Source organism: Nomascus leucogenys, chromosome 1a (assembly GCF_006542625.1).
Source record: "Nomascus leucogenys isolate Asia chromosome 1a, Asia_NLE_v1, whole genome shotgun sequence".
In the NCBI taxonomy this organism is placed as follows: domain Eukaryota; kingdom Metazoa; phylum Chordata; class Mammalia; order Primates; family Hylobatidae; genus Nomascus; species Nomascus leucogenys.
In genome coordinates, this window is record NC_044381.1 from 96,813,493 (window position 1) to 96,832,406 (window position 18,914).

Below are 18,914 nucleotides of genomic sequence, written 5' to 3' on the forward strand. Positions count from 1 at the left end.
AGATTGAACCAGGAAGAAATCCAAAACCTGAACAGACCCATAACCAGTAACAAGATCAAATCCATAATAAAAAGTCTCCTAGTAAAGAAAAGCCTGGGACCCAACAGCTTCACTGCTGAATTGAAAGCACTAACACCAATTCTACTCAAGCTATTCTGAAAAATAAACTATAAGGGAATGCTTCCAAACTCATTCTATGAGGCAGGTATTATGCTGATATCAAAAGCAGACAAAGACACACCAAAAAAAAAAAAAAAAAAAAAAAAAAAAAAAAACTACAGGCCAATATCCCTGATGAATATTGATGCAAAAATTCTCAACAAAGTATTAGCAAACTGAATTCAACAATGCATTAAAAAGATTATTCATGACAAAGTGGGATAAATCCCACTTTGGGATGCATGGATGGTTCAACATATGCAAATCAATTAATGTGACACGTCCTATCAACAGAATGAAAGACAAAAACCTTGTGATCATTTCAGTTGATGCTGAAAAACCATTTGATAAAATTCAGCATCCTGTCATGAACAACAACAACACCGAAAAATTTCGAAAACTGGTTATAGAAGGAACATAGCTCAACATAATAAAAACCACATATGGTTTTTACCGGTGTGGTGGCTCACATCTGTAATCTCAGCACTTTCGGAGGCTGAGGCAGGTGGATCACCTGAGGCCAGGAGTTTGAGACCAGCCTGGCCAACATGGAGAAACCCCGTCTCCACTAAAAATACAAAAATTAGCTGGATACGGTGGTGCGTTCCTGTAAGCCCAGCTACTCGGGAGGCTGAGGCTGGAGAATTGCTTGAACCTGGGAGGCAGAGGTTGCAGTGAGCTGAGATCATGCCACTGCACTCCAGCCTCAGCAACAGAGCAAGACTCCATCTCAAAAATAGATAAATAAATAAATAAATAAATAAATCCCAAAACCACATGTGACAGACCCACAGCTAGTATCATACTGAATGGGGAAAACTGAAAGCCTTTCCTCTAAGATCTGAATCACCTGAAAGATGCCCACTCTCACCGTTGTTATTCAACATCATACTGGAAGTTCTAGCTACAGCCATCAGACAACAGGAAGAAATAAAAGGCATCCAAATTGAAAAGGAAGAAGTCAAATTCTTGTTTGCAGATGGTATGATCTTATATCTGGAAAAACCAAAAGACTCCACAAAAAACTATTAGAACTGATAAACAAATTTAGTAAAGTTGCAGGACAAGAAGTTGACATGCAAAAATCAGTAGCATTTCTATGCCAACAGTGAACAAACTGAAAAGGAAGTAAAAAGTAGTCCCATTTACAAAATACCTAGGAATTAACCAAAGAAATGAAGGATCTCTATAATAAAAACTATAAAACACTGATGAAAGAAATTGAAGAGGACCAAAAAATGGAAAGATATTCCATGTTCATGGATTGGAAGAACCAATATTGTTAAAATGTGTATACTATCCAAAGCATTCTACAGATTCAATGCAGTCTGTATCAAAATACCAATGATATTCTTCACAGAAATAGAAAAAACAATCCTAAAATTTATATGGAACCAAAAAAGGCCCAGAATAACCAAAACTATCCTAAGCAAACAAAAACAAAAACCATACAAAACAAAACAAACAAACAATAATGACAACAAAAAACAAACCCCCAAAAAATAAAAACAAAAACAGAAAACCTGGACTTGGTTTTATACTGACTTCAAATTATACTACAGAGCTATAGAAACCAAAACAGCATGGTACTGGCATAAAAACAGACATGTATACCAATGGAACAGAATACAGTACACACCTACAGTAAACTCATTTTCAACAAAGGTGTCAAGAACATATGATGGGGAAAAGAGAGCCTCTTCAATAAATGATGCTGGGAAAACGATATCCATATGCAGAAGAATGAATCTAGACCCCTATGTCTCACCATAGACAAAATCAAATCAAAATGGATTAAATAATTAAATCTAAGACCTCAAACTATAAAACTACCACACACAAAAAAAACAAACACTGGGGAAACTCTCCAGGACATTGGTTTCAGCAAATATTTCTTGAGCCATACCCCACAAGCACAGGCAACCAAAGCAAAAATGAACAAATGGGTTCATGTCAAGTTAAAAAGCTTTTGCACACCAAAGGATACAATCAGTAAAGTGAAGAGACAACCCACAGAATGGGAGAAATATTAGCAAACTACACATCTTGCAAGGAATTAATAACCAGAATATATGAGGAGCTCAAACAACTCTGTAGGAAAAAATCTAACAATTTATTTAAAAATATGCAAAAGATTTGAATATACGTTTCTCAAAAGAAGACATACAAATGGCAAACGGACATATGAAAAGTGCTCAAAACTACAATGAGATATTATCTCAGCCCAGTTAAAACGGCTTATATCCAAAAGACAGGCAATAACAAATGCTGGCAGGGATGCGGAGAATAGGGAAGCCTCATAAGTTGTTGATGGGAATGTAAATTAGTATAACCACTATGGAGAACAGGTTGGAGATTCCTCAAAAAACTGAAAATAGAACTACCATATGATACAGCAATCCCACTGCTGGGTACATACCCCAGAGAAAGGAAATCAGTATGTCAAAGGGTATCTGCGCTTTCATGTTTGTTGCAGCACTGGTCACACAACAGCCAAGATTTGGAAGCAACCTAAGTGTCCATCAACAGAAGAATGGATAAAGAAAATGTGGTACATACACATGATGGAATACTAGTCAGCCATGAAAAAGAATGAGGCTGGGCACAGTGGTTCATTCCTGTAATCCCAATACATTGGAAGGCCTAGCCATGTAGATTGCTTGAGCTCAGGAGTTTGAGACCAGACTGGAAAACACGGCAAAACTCCATTTCTACAAAAATACAAAAATTAGCCAGGCTTGATGGTGCATGCCTGTAGCCCCAGTTACTTGGGATGCTGAGGTAAGAGGATCAATGGAGCCCAAGAGGCTGAGGCTGCAGTGCATTGTGATCATTCCACTGCACTCCAGCCTGGGTTACAGATTGAGGCCCTGTCTCAAAAAAAAAAAAAAAAAAAAAAAAAAAAAAAAAAAAAGACAGATTCAGTCATTTGCAACAACATGGAAGGAACTGGAGATCATTATGTTAAGTGAAATAATCCAGGCACAGAAAGACAAACATCACAGATTCTCACTTATTTGTGGGATCTAAAAATCAAAACAATTGAACCCGTGGAGATAGAGAGTATAAGGATGGTTACCAGAGGCTGGGAAGGGAGGCTTGATGGGCATGAAGTGGGGGTGGTTAATGGGTACAAAAAACAGAATTAATGAAGAAGGCATAATACTTGATAGCACAACAGGGTGACTATAGTCAGTAATTATTTATTTATTTATTCATTCGAGATGGAATTTCACTCTTGTTGCCCAGGCTAGAGTGCAATGGCGCAATCTTGGCTCACCGCAACCTATGCCTCCTGGGTTTGAATGATTCTCCTGCCTCAGTCTCCTGAGTAGCTGGGATTACAGGCATGCACCACCACGCCTAGCTAATTCTGTAGTTTTAGTAGAGACGGGTTTCTCCATGTCGGTCAGGCTGGTCTCGAACTCCCGACCTCAGGTGATCGGCCCGCCTTGGCCTCCCAAAGTGCTGGGATTATAGGTGTGAGCCACTGCACCCGGCCAGTCAGTAATAATTTAATTATACATTTAAAAATAACTAAAAGAGTATAATTGGATTGTTTGTAACACAAAGGAAAAATGCTCAAGGGAATGGATACTCCATTTTCCATGATGTAATTATTATGCATTGCATGCCTGTATGAAAACATTTTATGTACCCCATGAATATATATACCTTCTATGTACCCACAAAAATTAAGAATTAAAAAAAGATTTGATGAGTCAGATCTCAGATGAAATTTAATTAGGATAGCCTTAGGATCCACAAAGTAAGTGCATAGATATGGGATGACAAGATTTAGTAGCAAATGTGAAAAACTTCAGTGTTTTAGGCTGTAGTGTAGTTTTGTGATGAAGCCACATGCAATCATAGTTCGCATTGTTTGACAAATACCATCTCTTTTTCTGGTTGATCTGATTATATCACACCTCAGATATTATATTCACGTCCTGGTGTCCAACCCCAGGAGGAGTTCTGACAAATTAGAGACTATTTGGAAGAAAGCAGTGAGGATGACTAAGCATAGTACTTCAAAACCATGTCATATAAGGTAGAGTTGAAAGGACTGGGGATGTGTATCTGAGGGGAAAGCAGGCCCAGGGGAGTAAACTGTATTCTAATATTTGTCTGTCTCTCAAACAATTGAGAGCTAGATTGTGCTTGTATGGTTCCTGAGGTTTGAATTGAGACTGGTGGATGAAAATTGTTAGATTCAATAATAAAGAAACAAGCAAAAAATTCCAGGACTGGAAGACTTTCAAAGAGAAAGTGGCTGAGTTTATATGTATTCAAGTTCTCCACTCCTGACCATGTTCCAGCCAGGTCATGACCACTTTCTGGAAATACTGTACAGGAAATTCATATTACCAAGATGGTTAGGTGGAATGCTCTGTATTCATTGAACTTTCTTTATTCTTCATTACTTCATCACCCAAGAAGCTGCAATAGCTCCTTCTTTACTACTGTATCAAACCTAAACCCTACCTAGCATAAAAAAATTAACTTCCTTTCATCTGGCTACCTTCTACTTATTCAACCATGGCTTTTCCCAAGGAGGGCCTCCCTGATTTCTTCCTTAAATCTAATCTCAAAAATATATAGAGAAACCCACAGAGAAAATATCTTTACATGAATGATTACCATGAATTCTGCAGAAGTTTATTCTGATAAACTGATCAAAACAAAAATATAAAACACTAAAGTTATTTTTAGCTTGTGGTTGTAACCAGCAGTCATGCCAAACTTTAAGGAAATAAGGGTAAGTTTTATTACAAATACCAATAAAGAAGAATGCACTTATGGAGGGAAAATATATTTATTCTTCAATAATTTTAAGGTAATAAATAAAAATTTTGTAAATAAACATGATACTAATATTTTTATTGTTGTATAGGTATATTTGTAAAATTTGGGTATGGATTTAGAGGAAACTATCAATTTACTTTTAGCATTCTGTTATAACATATACATAGAAATCTGGAGTTTAAATATTAGATGACTTACTAAATATGAGAGAAAGATCTAACTCTCATGTTACATCTTCCCTTAACTGCACACTTTATATTTTCTTAAAGGCAAAATCACCAGAATTCTTGCAAATTGAAGGAAAAGAAATTAAGCGAATGCAGAAACGTAAATCACTGAGACCAAGAAAGTCTTCAAAACCTCTTTGTGATAAAAAACTACATAAAAAGTAATTTTCTTAAATTTATAATTTTTCTATTGGAAGAGGAGTTATTCAGTAGCATTGAGACATGAAAATACATTTTTAAAAAAGAAAACTAAATGTTTTAGAAATTCATATATAAGAGCCAAGTTAAACCTTCTCACAGGAAAAGTTGGTGGCCGATTTTACAGTTAGTGCTATACTTTATGCTTTTTTCTTTTTTTGTTTTTGACAAATGTACTTACTTTCATGATGTAACAATAGCTGGAAAAAAGTAAATGTGAGACTAAAGAAAATTAAATGTTAGCATGTTAGATTTAATATTTTTGGTCACTGTAATGCCTGATTTGGATCAATTGCTTATTATATTGGTTAATTTTGTTATGATAAAATAAAAAACAAGCCAACACAAAATGTGCATAAGCCATCTGTTTGGTAATTTAGGTGGCATTATTTTTCTCTACTGTTAATATCATGCTTCATCCTTACATCCATAATTTTAATGGAGTTTCTCGTTACACAGGAATACAACCACAATTTTAAATAATAGTGTGGAAATGCAATTTAGATTATGATTTACATTTTGCTAGTCACCTTGTTGAAACTCTGATTTTCTCCTTATTTCACCACTAAGTTTTTATGGGTTAGTTTCTTCTAGATTCTTCTTCATTTAACTCTTAATTGGGGTTTGAAGAAACTTTAATTATTAGCTTTTGTTGTTGCTTAGGGAACTGAAAGGTATGCTGGACATGGAAGACAACCTTTTTATGGCCAGCTCAAACTTTGTAAATGGATATTACTCACAATTTAGTAGCTGAGAATAGACTCATGGGAAAAGAATTCCAAAGTTTATGAAACAGTCAAATTGGCATTTAAGTGACCCTGTACATACCATTGCTTATCTACATTGCTTTAAGCTCATTTAGTTAGCAAGATTATGTATTAAAACAAATAGTGACAGCAGACAACAAGTATTTTACCTTCAATAAATAGTTACTGTCAGATTATCAATGAAGCAGAAACTTCTTGATTTCTTTTTCTAAAAAACCTTGCATTTAGTGCATTAAGCAGAGTAGTATGGCCACACACAGAGTCAGAGTCTTTTCTTTTTTATGTCTTAGTGTTTCAAAGAATGACAAATAGTCCTGTTTAAGAAGAGTGTGCTGTAAAAACACACAGCCTTTCGTGAGCATGCCAAAAATATTTGTAGATCTTATTGATATATATATAGTACTGCTTTAATTCATTAAAACAAAATTATAAATTTTCATTAGTGAGAAATAGAATGAGATGCAGAGGAATAAAAGTCTGGTATTTTTAAAAATTATATAGTAAAAGAGAATCTTGGGATAATGTTTCTGAAAGGCTTTTATTTACTGTTCCTTTTTCTTTAATCAATTTTCAACTTAAATTTTCTCACTAGCCCTCAAATTAAATTGTATTCTTGGGAATTCAAACATCTATTGCAGCTTAATGTTAATAGACTATAATGGGCACATCGGAATTCAGATTGGTTGTGATGCTTTTTAAAGAAAATATGAAAATCAGTAATGTAATCTCAAACACATTCCACTAGCCAGGACCTGTCTCAGGTAGAATGATGGTGTAGGTGAGCTTGACATCAGAGCATACGTTTTTTTTTCCCCTCTATTTTAAAAGCCCTTTGTTAGGAGCCCAGAGTACCTGGGAGTCCTGGCTTTCTGGACACCCCCTTTAACTCCTCCAGTTAGGTCTCTTTGTCTCAGGCATTTCCAAATGTTTAGACTTACCTCTCTTTTCCTCTTTCACATGAACACATTTCATATCCTATTTTTGTTAGGCCCTACACTCTTTTGGAAATGCCATAGACCACTCTGTATTAATGATTCAATAGTGTACGTATGGGGCCTGGCAATGGGTGAGGTGCTGTGTAGTGCAAAATAATAGTAACAACCTTAAAAATAAACCATTTCTTGAGATATTTCTACAGACTGGGAATTACACATCTTCTATTTTTATCAGTTCTTATAAAGGCAAGGGTTAGGGATTTTTATCCTCATTTATCAGAAGACTTTTAGAGAAGTCAGTAATACAGTTGGCAAGTGTTAGAACCAAGATCCTGATCCAGGCCCAGCCAACTCCAAAGTCTATATTCTTTACACCATGCTAATCTCTGAATCAGTGCCAGCCATATCGAGTGGTCAGTGGACAGACCAGCATTAACCCTCTAGATAAAGGTTAAAATGAGTGACAGAAGAGTAGAGCAACTTACAAAAAAAGACAGTTTGTAAAAAAGAAAAAAAGATAAACTTGGCAGAGAAGTCTGTCCTTGAGATCTTGTTTGAAGAATATTTAGACATGGACAAAAGAGTAGACAGCACTGTATCCATAACTGAAGGGACTGACAGGTGTAGCTCTGTGATTTGTCCTGGAAACTGATGAGAACAGCTAACTTCTGCTATGTGAGAGATAGTGTTCTAAATGCATTCACTCTTCTTTCTTAAAGCAACTGTATCCAGGGCAAGGTGTAAAGAAATTAATTGACTTGCTTATGACCAAGTGAGAATTGTAAACAGTGTTTGAACCCAGGCAGTCTGACTCCAGAGTCTGTACTCTTAATCACTATGCTAGAAGTAAGTCCAAAGTCTAGGAGCCTTGAAACATAGAGAAAGGAAGTTAGACAAATGCAGTAAGCAACAACCAATCAATGTGCTGGGTCAGGGAGCACTTAAAGGAGATCAATCTGGTAGAATTTTGCAGAGGGTAATAGACAGAGGCTGCAGTGCTCATCCCAACTGGTGAACGACTGCCTGTGCAGGCTGAGGTGATGAAGGGTATGCTGGCAGTGAGGATGGAGAAGGAACACACCTGAGCAACCCTGTGTGGGGGAGAAACTCAGTTTTGCATTGGATGTGCAGGTGAAAGAGAGAGGGGTCAAAGATGTTTTCTATCTTCAAAAGGAGGAATCTAGTTGAGGTAGTGATATTGGAGGTAAGATTTGGGAGCTCTCAGCACAGAGGTAATAGCTGTAACACTAAAGATGATTTTTCCAATGTACAAAGAGAAGTACACCCAGTTTGGAAACTGGAGAAGGAAAACCAATGACTAAGTCAGATTATGATGAATTTGAGAGGTAGATGGTAATCTGGGATATTGCAGCTTTAAAGGCCCATGAAGGAAGAGCAATTTCAACAAGTTATTCGTATTCTCAGCTGTGTTTTAGGGGTCAGAAGAGAACATGACCTAAAGATCTAAAGCTGATTGGATTGGATTGGATTGGATGAAAAGAAGGTCATTTGGTTGTGTAAGCTTTAATAGGAAGGTAGGGATGGAGTACTTCTGGAGAAGGGCCACTTCCACCCAGAAGTCACTAATAGGCAAGAAATGTGGGCAATAGCCAGTAATGTTGTGTTTGGATCCCAGCGGTTACCCACTAATTTTGTGACCTACCCAAAATAAGGATAATTATACCTCCAATACAGCTTCATTGTGGGAATTAGAGAAAATGTGTGTAGAGGACCTAGCACAGAATCTGGCGTGTAGTAGGTGCCCAATAATTATTTGTTGATTGGATGACAGGTGGCACTGGGGATTAAGAAAGCAGATTTTTGGCTGGGCGCATTGGCTCACGCCTGTAATCCCAGCACTTTGGGAGGCCAAGGCAGGCAGATCACTTGAGGTCAGGAGTCCGAGACCAGCCTTGCCAACATGGGGAAACCCTATCTCTACTAAAACCACAAACATTAGCTGGGCGTGGTGGCACAAGCCTGTAGTCCCAGCTACTCAGGAGGCTGAGGCAGGAGAATCACTTGAACCTGGGAGGCGGTGGTTGCAGTGAGCCAAGATTGTGCCACTGCATCCCAGCCTGAGACTGGGTGACAGAGTGAGACTCCATCTCAAAAACAACAACAACAACAACAAAAACCAGATTTTCATGTCATCCTCTCTACTTAGGAAAGACAGAAGAGAGATGCAAGTCTAAGCAGAGTGGGAAAGGAAATGCCACACTGACTTAGAGAGACCCAGAGTTCTCTCAATGCTAGTTAATGGATAATGCCCTGCCTATATTATTCCGCTTCTTTAGGGACATTAGCATTTGAGCAGAGTAGCAAAGGAGTAATACGTGATGGCTGGATACGGTGTCCACAGACTGAGTTTCAGAATTCAGGAGAGAAGAGGTTGGGGTGGGATGATAAAGAGTTTGGTTTTAGACTTGCTGATCCTGAGATGCCTGTAGACTGTAGTCTGTAGAGGTATAGGTTGAACTATTCAGCAGGCAGTTAGATACAAGTTTAAAGCTCTGGACAATGGCCTGAGATTGTGATATTAAATTTGTTATATACCATTATTATAGTTTTAAATCAGATCTCATACATTTATACATGTCTTTAGAACCTGAACTAAATTGTCAGTATAAATGTACTTTATACCTAAAGGCCACAAAATGATGAAAGAAGCTCACTTTCTTTTCTCTGTCGCAGAATTCCACAAGACTACTCCATGCCGCGCCTTCATGATCTGTGCACCACCATCCCAGCCCAGGGGCTGCCTGTTGACTTGAGCCTGGCTTCTCGAGTGTATCACACTGCTAACAGGAAAGGCCATGATACCCTGCTTGGAAAATTTGGAACCTCTTTCTTAGATGATCGCTTTACAGATGAAGAACAAACAGATAGGTAAGAGTTCCACTGGTAATTTGATTTTAAGCTAAATGTAAACTATCATATAAATCCTGCCTTTGAGTTCTAGATTTTAAAGACTTGATTCTGTTCTTGGACACTAAAGAGGAGGGAGCAGTTTTTGTTTTTTTCTGCTGCTTCCTCAGGTGTACAGTCTAGGTCTGTGTCTCCATTTCCTGACAATATTAACATGAACCCATTCCCAATTGTAAGGTAACTTTAGTATTCCCAGAGTGTTACATACATGATCTCATTTGTTTGTCGTCACAACTCTGGAGCACAAATGTGGAAATTGAGAGTAATAAAATTTAAGCAATTAGCTACACATAGACAATTTAAAAAATCACAGATTTGACACTTGGACCCAGTCTTTTGAACTAGATTTCACCATCATTGGGCATACTTGGGTCCTGGGATCACATACAAAAGTCGTTGCTCTTGGGGTTCGTTCTCCTTCTCCTTGGGTCTCACCTTCCTTTGGAATCTGCATATTCTTTTGTGGAGAGTATATAATTTATAGCATCCTCAAAAGAAAGGAGAAAAGGGAAGGAACCTAATGTTTATGCAGCAGTAACTATATTCCGAGCACTGTGCTGTATGCTTTGCATATGTTTCCTATTTAAATCTTCAACTGTAAGGGAGAAGTTGTAATTTCCATTTTATTCGTGAAGAAATTTAGGGTTCATGATATCAGGCTGCTTGCTGAAGTTCTTACCTCTTGATAGTGATAGAATCCAGGTTTGTCTAACTCAGTTTTTCTCAGCCTTTCCATTATCACCCACTTAAAGAGAATTTTAAGGCTTTTTTTTCTAATCACCCCTCCTGATTAAATTTTAATATGCCAGATATACTGTATATCTGTTTATATACTGTATGAATGTATGTGCTTTATAAATAAAAAGAGCAAGCTTTAATCACACTGTGCTCCCCCCACCCAAAGCACCAATTTTTACCTCCTGCGAGGGATATCACCTGCCCATTGAGAATGCTTGCTGTACAGTCTCTCGCCTTTCAGAAGCCATAGTAAAAATACTGAAAAATGTACTACATGTTTTAAGACTATTACAAATATTAAATATTAAGTTAAATGGAAACTTTTTTAGCATTGTAATTTAACTATCCTAGGTATATGAGAATACTATTCTAAAAGATCACTTTTAATGACACTATCACAAAATTATTAGTACCCATACTTTTCATGGTATATTTTGAATGCATTTTCTCAAACTTGACTTCTAGTAAAAATTGCAATGCTACTGCATCCTTTCATAAATTAAAAATTACCTGGTTTCCTAGTGATTAGAAATCACAATTAGTTTCTATTTGAATCCCTAAAAGAAGATCATTTTTATGTTTGTTTTCTATGTAGGCAAAAAAATTTTTTAGGATTTATTTGTCAATCATAATTTTATACATCTAAAGTCTTTTAGTTTTGCTTTATCAAATTAAATTTTTGAAAAAAATTGTATATGAAGAATTTTTGAAATTTCAGAACTGCTCCAGTGTCTCCAATAGAAAACAGCAGTTCAGCATGCCATTCTTTGGAATATATGTTAAAGCCTAAAGCTGGGAGTAGAAAATAAATACATAAACGTAATATAGTAGTCATGAAACTCTACTATTTTGAGTCATTCCCATTAGCACTACGCAAGCGAAGCATCATTTGGAGGACTTACAGCTTTAATTATTCATGCAATGTGTTAGAAATGCTAGTTTCTTTTGAATTCTGAAAATATTTTTCTTCAAGTAGACCTCACTTTCTTTTTCCAAGAGTCAATAAACGTTCTATTTGATGAGGATAATTCTTGGCAATTTGTTCCTAAGTACCAAATAAGAAGTTAATTTAAGTACTGAATATTTAATTCTCCAGCATCTATTTCTTGAGGATTACCTTGCTAAACATAGCTTAACCTTTTCAAAATATATCTGTCTGCTGAGTCTACAAGTTCGGAGAAATGTATAATTTTTTTCTGCACTACCAAGTGTTCTCAAGAAAGGTAACTGTAAACAAAATGAATACCTTTTCATTTGATGGCTTTTTGCATTTTTTTGTGCAATGATGAGTTAACTTCAAAGGTAGTAATAGTTGTGGTTGTATAGTTTTAATGTTTCCAATTTTGTTAATCATTATTTATGGCAAACACCAAGAATATTTTAATGGAATTGGAAGGGTATATACTTAAGTTTATTTGAACAAACTTACGCTTATTTTGCTAAACAGTAATTATGATGAGAACTATACAAATATCTTGTATTGGCCTTATTTTTGCTTTAAAAATGATTTGTATATTATATAGAGAAGTTTATAGACATTTAGTTCAAATTTTTGGTGTGGAATTTTATATTTGAGGCTTTAAAGTAGGGGCAATGATTAAAGGTATTTAAAGACTTAGATTAATGTTAACAACTTGGTGAATAGCCTTTCAGACATCTCTTGTATATGTACTTGTTTAAACCACCCATGACATTCTATAGCCTGAGTTTCTTCATTCAAGATTGTTTGTGAACATTTAAATTATTTCATGATATTTACTACTTTATACAAAAATTTTTTAGTAGAGACAGGGTCTTGCTCTGTTTCCTAGGCTCGTGCGCAATGGCATAATAATAGCTTACTGTAACCATGAACTCCTGGGCTCCTCCCACTTCAGCCTCCTGAGTAGCACTAGGCTAATTATTATTTTTTTTGTAGACATAGAGTCTCACTATGTTGACCAGGCTGGTCTCGAACTCCTAGCCTTAAGTGATCCTCCCGCACCAGCCTCCTAAAATAATAGGATTACAGGTGTGAGCCACAGTACCTGGCCAGATAGTTACTACTATAACCAAGCTATGGCGACACTGTTTATGCCAATTTATGACACTGTTCTTTTCCTTACACCCTTGCCAAACTATGATTGTTAATCTTTTTGAATTTTTTCTAATCTTTTATTATTTTTATCCATTTCTTGTAAGGTTGAACATATTTTTAGATTTCTCTGGGTTATTTGCTTTTTTCCTTTTGAGAATTACCAGATCTGGAGTTGTCATTTATCTCTTTTGTATTGTTTTGTAAATGATCTTTTTATATTAAAATTTTAGTTATTTGCCGTATATATTACAGATATATTTTCAATTTGTTGTTTGCTTTTCAGTTTTGTTTATGGTGTTTTATGCTATCAGAATTTTTTTAATGTAGCAATTTTTTTTATGTGTTCTAGTCTTGATGCTAATCTTAGAAAGGGTGTTTATGTGTTTACATTTTGATGTATTGTCTCATATTTTCTTCTAGTAACTTTCTGGTTTCCTTTGGAAAAAATGAAATATTTAATCTATTTGTAATTTATTTTGATAAGAAGAACAATTTTAAAATATAATTTATTCAATGAATCTTCTTTTCCTTACTGATGTGAAATGCTAACTTTCAAATACCTTAAATTCCAACATGTTATTGAGTCTGTTTATGGATTTCTGTTCCTTTTCACTGATTTGTCTATCTAAAACTGCTTGTGTATTTCCTTGATTCACAATCAATACAGAGTTGGTGGCAAAAATGCTGTCCTACAAACATTGGCTGACCTTTTCAAATCAGGCATCCCTTATAGCCAGCTCCTGGGTGGTGAGCAATGCCAGGCTATAAATCCCAGACTTAACCCTCTAGTTGGCTTCAAATTAAAAAAGAAATTCCTGGTCAATTTTTGGAAAATATGTGGACAGATCGTTAGTTTTATACATTAGAACAGCAGCAACAATGGAAAAACCAAAGGTTAAGTGTCAAAATTCAATGTTTAATTTCATTTTTGATTATTTTATTACAAAAAACAATAAAAACATTTTAACAAATATGCAAAAACATGCAAGCAAATGCAAAAATGAAAAACAATTACTCAAAATCTTGCCATTTATAGATAACACTGTTAACATTCTTAAATATGGGATTCCAGACTTTTCCTTTTGCAAATAAATCATGTAGAACAAAACTAGAATAATACTATATGCGTAATGTTTTGTAACCTTACTTTTAAAAACTTATGTGTAAACATCTTTCCATGTCAATAAATATTGATCCGAGTAATCAAATGATATGCCTAACTCTGTGGTAGGCACAGAGGTAGGCACTAGAGAGGCATCTGCAAACAGGAGAAACATAATCACTGCCCTCAGGGAACCTGGAGACCAGTGAAAAGAAAGGTGAATTAATTACTGTGAATGCGACAATTAATATAGAGTTGTGCAGAGTGCTACGGAAACATGTAAGAGGAGTCCCTGATTATCTGGGGAGGTTTGAGGATTGATACCTAAATTGAAACCTGAAAGATGGATAGAAGATAGGAAGGAGGAGGGAAAAGAATGTTTTAGGTCTTTTGTACTCAAAGTATAGTCCACAAACTAGTGGCATCACCATCACCTGGGAACTTGTTAGAAATGCAGGAAATTTGTATACACTTTGAAGTTTGAGTTCATGCTGTGGACAATTGGAATCCATCTGATAACTGGAAGTAAGTCCAGTGTTAGAGAACAGGAAGAGCAGTGATACATTTGAAGCTAGAGCTGAGGCAGGATTTTATGGTTACCCCGTATGTGTGTGTGAGGGCACGTGTGAGTGCTTGGGGGAGGGATTCTTAGTCACAGTGAATTGGGAAAGCACTGATAGGTTTTCTGAGGAAGAATGACATGATCAGGTTTGCTTTAATATATCACAGTCCTTGTCTTCTCAGTTGTGTTTGACACAGTTGATCACTTACTTTTCCAGAAGTCACCTTTATCCCTGGCCTCAGGGACCACTCCTTTCTTGGCTATCTTCCTGCTTCCCTGGGGATGGCTTCTCAGTCCCTCCTCCTGGTGACTCCTCATCTCTTGACTTCTCAACATTGGAGTGCCCAGGCTTACCAAGGTGATCTTATCCAGGACCACGGCTTTAAATGCCATTTATGTGCTGATAACTATCAATTGGTAAGAGAAATGCACAAGGATGTTCATCATATCACTTTTTATAATAACTAAAAGCTGGAAACAGGTAACCTAAGTGTCCATCGTGGAAGAATTTTAATTGTGCATTCAATAATGAGATGCATTGCAACCATAATAAAGAGTGAGGTAGAGTTCTGTATTCTGAAAGGGTTAGAACTAAATTCAGAAACAACATGTGTATTATATAAAACAATTTCTTCTGTGTGTGTGGGAGAAAATTCAAGAAACTGTTAATTGTGATCCTTTTGTTTTCATTGTACACTTAACCCATAAAAGTGAAAACTACTTTGTTTTATTTTTTGCTTTATTTATATGGCATATATTTCCATTTTCATTTTAGTCTGTCTTAGTTGTGTCCCTTGTAGATTGCATAGACTTAAATATTTTTTGAGCTTATCAGAATTTTTTTTGTGATAGGTTTTTTTCTAATAAGTTGGGTCACCCCATATTCATTTATTGTCCTATCAGATGTACTTGGTATTATTTTTGTCATTTTATATTCTCTTTTTCCGTTTTTGCTTCTTTGCTATTTCCTATAATCTGTTTTATCTGTCAGCATTTGCCTATGTGTTTTTGTTTGTATCATTATCCGATATCTAATCTTGTGAGACAGAAATCTGAAGCCAACCTGTTTTTCATTTATTTGCATGTAATATTTTTCTCCTACTCATCTTGATGCTTACAGAATTTGATGTTTTGCTTTAAAATGAACAATTTCCCTAGCGTATGTTTGAGAGTGGATTGCTTTCTAATTAATTTTTGGGGGTACATGGAAAGCCCTTCTTATATGCAAATATAGTTCACTATATTTCAGTATAAGACTTTTTTGTTTTATGTTGAGTAATGTTTCTATTCTACTTATTTTGTGCATTTCTTCAGGAATATCAGTTAGCTGTATGTTGGATCTTCACTATCTTTCCTCTATATTTATCATTGTTTTGCTTAAATTTATCTCTTAAACCTCTGTACTTCAGTGGTTTCATTTTCTGTGGTATAAATTTTAAAAAGTCCTTCTAATTTCCATTGTGAGACTACTATGGCATTTACAGATTTTTTTCTAAATTCTATCAGTCTCTTAAGAAAATCATCTTTATCTGAATTTTATTACCTCAAGAACACAAAGCAGAATCTTTCTAAAATATTTTTGTTTCCTATAATAAATCTTTCCCAAAAGGATGTTCTTTCTGTCACTTTTTGAATGCTATATTTCGTTTTCGTAGTTTGGAGACTGTCTTCAGAGAAATCATTTTGGGTTTTTCTGTGTACTCAACTTTGAATGAAGACAAGTTATTTCTGGCTACCCAAAGTTAATATTGGATAGATTTACCAAGCATTTTTTGACTGTTTATCTTGGAGGTATTAGAATAGTACTTTCAGATCTTAAGTAGGAGAACCAGAGATGCAGGTTTATGTTAGCAGTTGAGTCACTCAGAATCCTGAAAGGCACTGGGGGTGGGATGGGACAGGATCTGAAAAATTTGCCTCTATAGTTTCTCTCTGTGATAGTTAAAAATATTGTAATAAGGGTGACCTTTTCCTATCGGGTTTTCTATATGGTAGATTACTATAAGCTTTTCTCCTGTGCATACACATATATTATGTATACATACATTTTATGAAAATGACATTATAGATGTTATTTTGATAACATATTCCTTTGAGGATATATATCTATATATATAAATACAAATGCAGAGACACATATATGAGTAATTATTTTGACTTACTATCTCTACTAATGATAGCTTACAAATCAAATATATGAGTGCTTTTATTTGAAAGATTTTATCCAAATCCTTCAAATAAGGTAGTAATATTTGTTAAGAAAATGGAAAATTCTCTAATAGAAAAATGCATTGAAGTACACTATTATTATATAATTTTGTATTAATAACAATTCTATGTAGTAGATAAAATCATTTTATTTCCCAAATAAAAAAATACAGCGTAATGGTTGACTAGTCCATGTTAATGTAGCTAGTAACTGCTGGGATTCAAACCCAGGTCTTTATAATTTTAAATGTGTCTTTTATTATATTCTACTGCTTTGTGTAATTGTGAAAGGCCCTTTTATTTTTTCTGTTTATGCTTAATTCTGTATACTCGCTCTCATTCTGTTTTTAGGACCAATTTGACCTAATCTAGGAAGAATGTGAGGAGCCTTAGTTGGATAATCTGTGTGAAGCATATTTTACTTGCCCTTGGTGGTTTGTATTTGACCAATTGTGAACTAATTTTGGAAGCAGGGCTTCTGCTTATTCAGGATGAGGATTTTATCTTACTACTGCTTGTTCCCTCCTAGGAACTGAAAATCCTGGTTTGATTCTAGGCCAAGGATGTGGCCTTGGTCATTGCGGGACACTTCCCTGATGTTAATTACTGAACGCTTTGCAGTCTCTGAATATTGCCTGGTTTTATACTTCGTATCACTGGCTGCCCCCCACCCAAATGTGCCATCATCTCGTGCTAGACCTTTCTAATTACAGTACACCCAGGACCTGTGGTCTGTTACACTTCATTTGTAATACTCTGTTCTTTCTCATATGCTTTTTATTTCCTACCAGTATACCTTCCCCTACCATCTGCCATTTCTCAATGATCAGGTCTAATCCTGGCCCCACCCTGACCCCTTACATGGCCTTGTTTCTTGCTGCATAATCCAAGCAGTGACCTAAGGTATTACACCGAAGAACATAAGAATCACGGTGTGAGTTGGTGATACATGTCACAGAAGTACATTGAACAGAGTTATAAGAGATCTTAGTAGTTCCCTAGCCTAAGCCTCTCATATTATGGATAAGGAGACTGAGGCAAAGCTTTGCACTCTATATCACAGTTGGTGGCAGAGATAGAACTGGAATTAATAGTAACCTCATTTTAAATTTCTGTTATATCCACTTTGAACAAATAGCCCCGTCAGTATGACAGTTTGGGATGACAAAAAATCATTTCAGTATGCACTATCAGTGTCTGGTAAGAGTTTACCCTTGTGTATTTCTGTTTTTACTTGGAAATACCCAAAAAGGAATTATTTGAAAATTTGTTTCCATAACTGCCAACATGTGAAAGCTGGATTTTTAAAAAAGTAAAGCAGTATCATTCCACCAGATGTCACTGTTTGCATGTAGCAATGAAGTTACAATGATTAAAAATACAATTTCCCCCTCCCCAATCGTGTTTTGTAAAAAAAAAAAAAAATTATAGTTATACACTTAATCTTCTATAGACTTGCTATTTTATCAGGACTGTATTTTCTGATCTTTTTAAAACATAGGAAGTATTCATATGCCTCTGCTGCAGATTTCAAAGAAAAAAATTATAAAAGACTAAAGAAAGCTATTTGTAGATTAACATTTTCAAAAAGATGAAAACCTAAAGCTTTTTCCAGACCTTGGCGTCTGCTTTTTAAACAACATTCTCTGTAGGTTAATGTTTTTCAAATTGTCGATTGCAGCCCAGTGAGTGGGTTGTGAAATCAGTTTAGTGGTTTGCTATGAGCACTTTAAAAAATGGTATCTAGAATAGAATCATTGCATGTGAGATTGACTTTGATGAAACTTTTGTGTGTGAGCACTCTTCAAATTTCCCTGTATACATCTTCTATGAGTTACCTAAGAGTGACTGTGAGCAACGTCCTGTGAAGCCTCTCTCAGGCTTTTGTATACCAAAGAGCAAGATAAATTTGTTAAGGAAGAGATAGTGAAGCTGTAACGGAGAACCTCTCTGTTAGGGTCATACCAAGGTAGGGGAGGATTGCTGGAGGGAGATCCCTTCTCCATGCTTCACAAGATGTAGCTCACAGTCACCTTTATATAACTCATAGAAGATATGTGCAGAGATTTTTTCAGAGTACTCACAGCTTAGAACAAATGTTTTCCAAACTTCTTTAACAGCATCATACAATCAGAAATACATTTCTCTCTCTGGCCTCATGGGAGACCAATATTGACCCAAAAGGAGGTTTAACTTTCACTCTGAGA

At 35.7% G+C, this 18,914-nt stretch overlaps 1 protein-coding gene across 1 annotated transcript in view; it reads left to right on the plus strand.

Moving 5' to 3' along the window:
- TTC6 (tetratricopeptide repeat domain 6) overlaps positions 1 to 18,914 on the plus strand; it is a 251,716-nt gene that overhangs the window by 96,795 nt on the left and 136,007 nt on the right. Inside the window, exons 7-8 of the mRNA XM_030813721.1 lie at positions 5,235 to 5,353; positions 9,787 to 9,981. Coding sequence (XP_030669581.1) covers positions 5,235 to 5,353; positions 9,787 to 9,981 — 314 coding nt within the window. The remainder of the gene's footprint in view (positions 1 to 5,234; positions 5,354 to 9,786; positions 9,982 to 18,914) is intronic.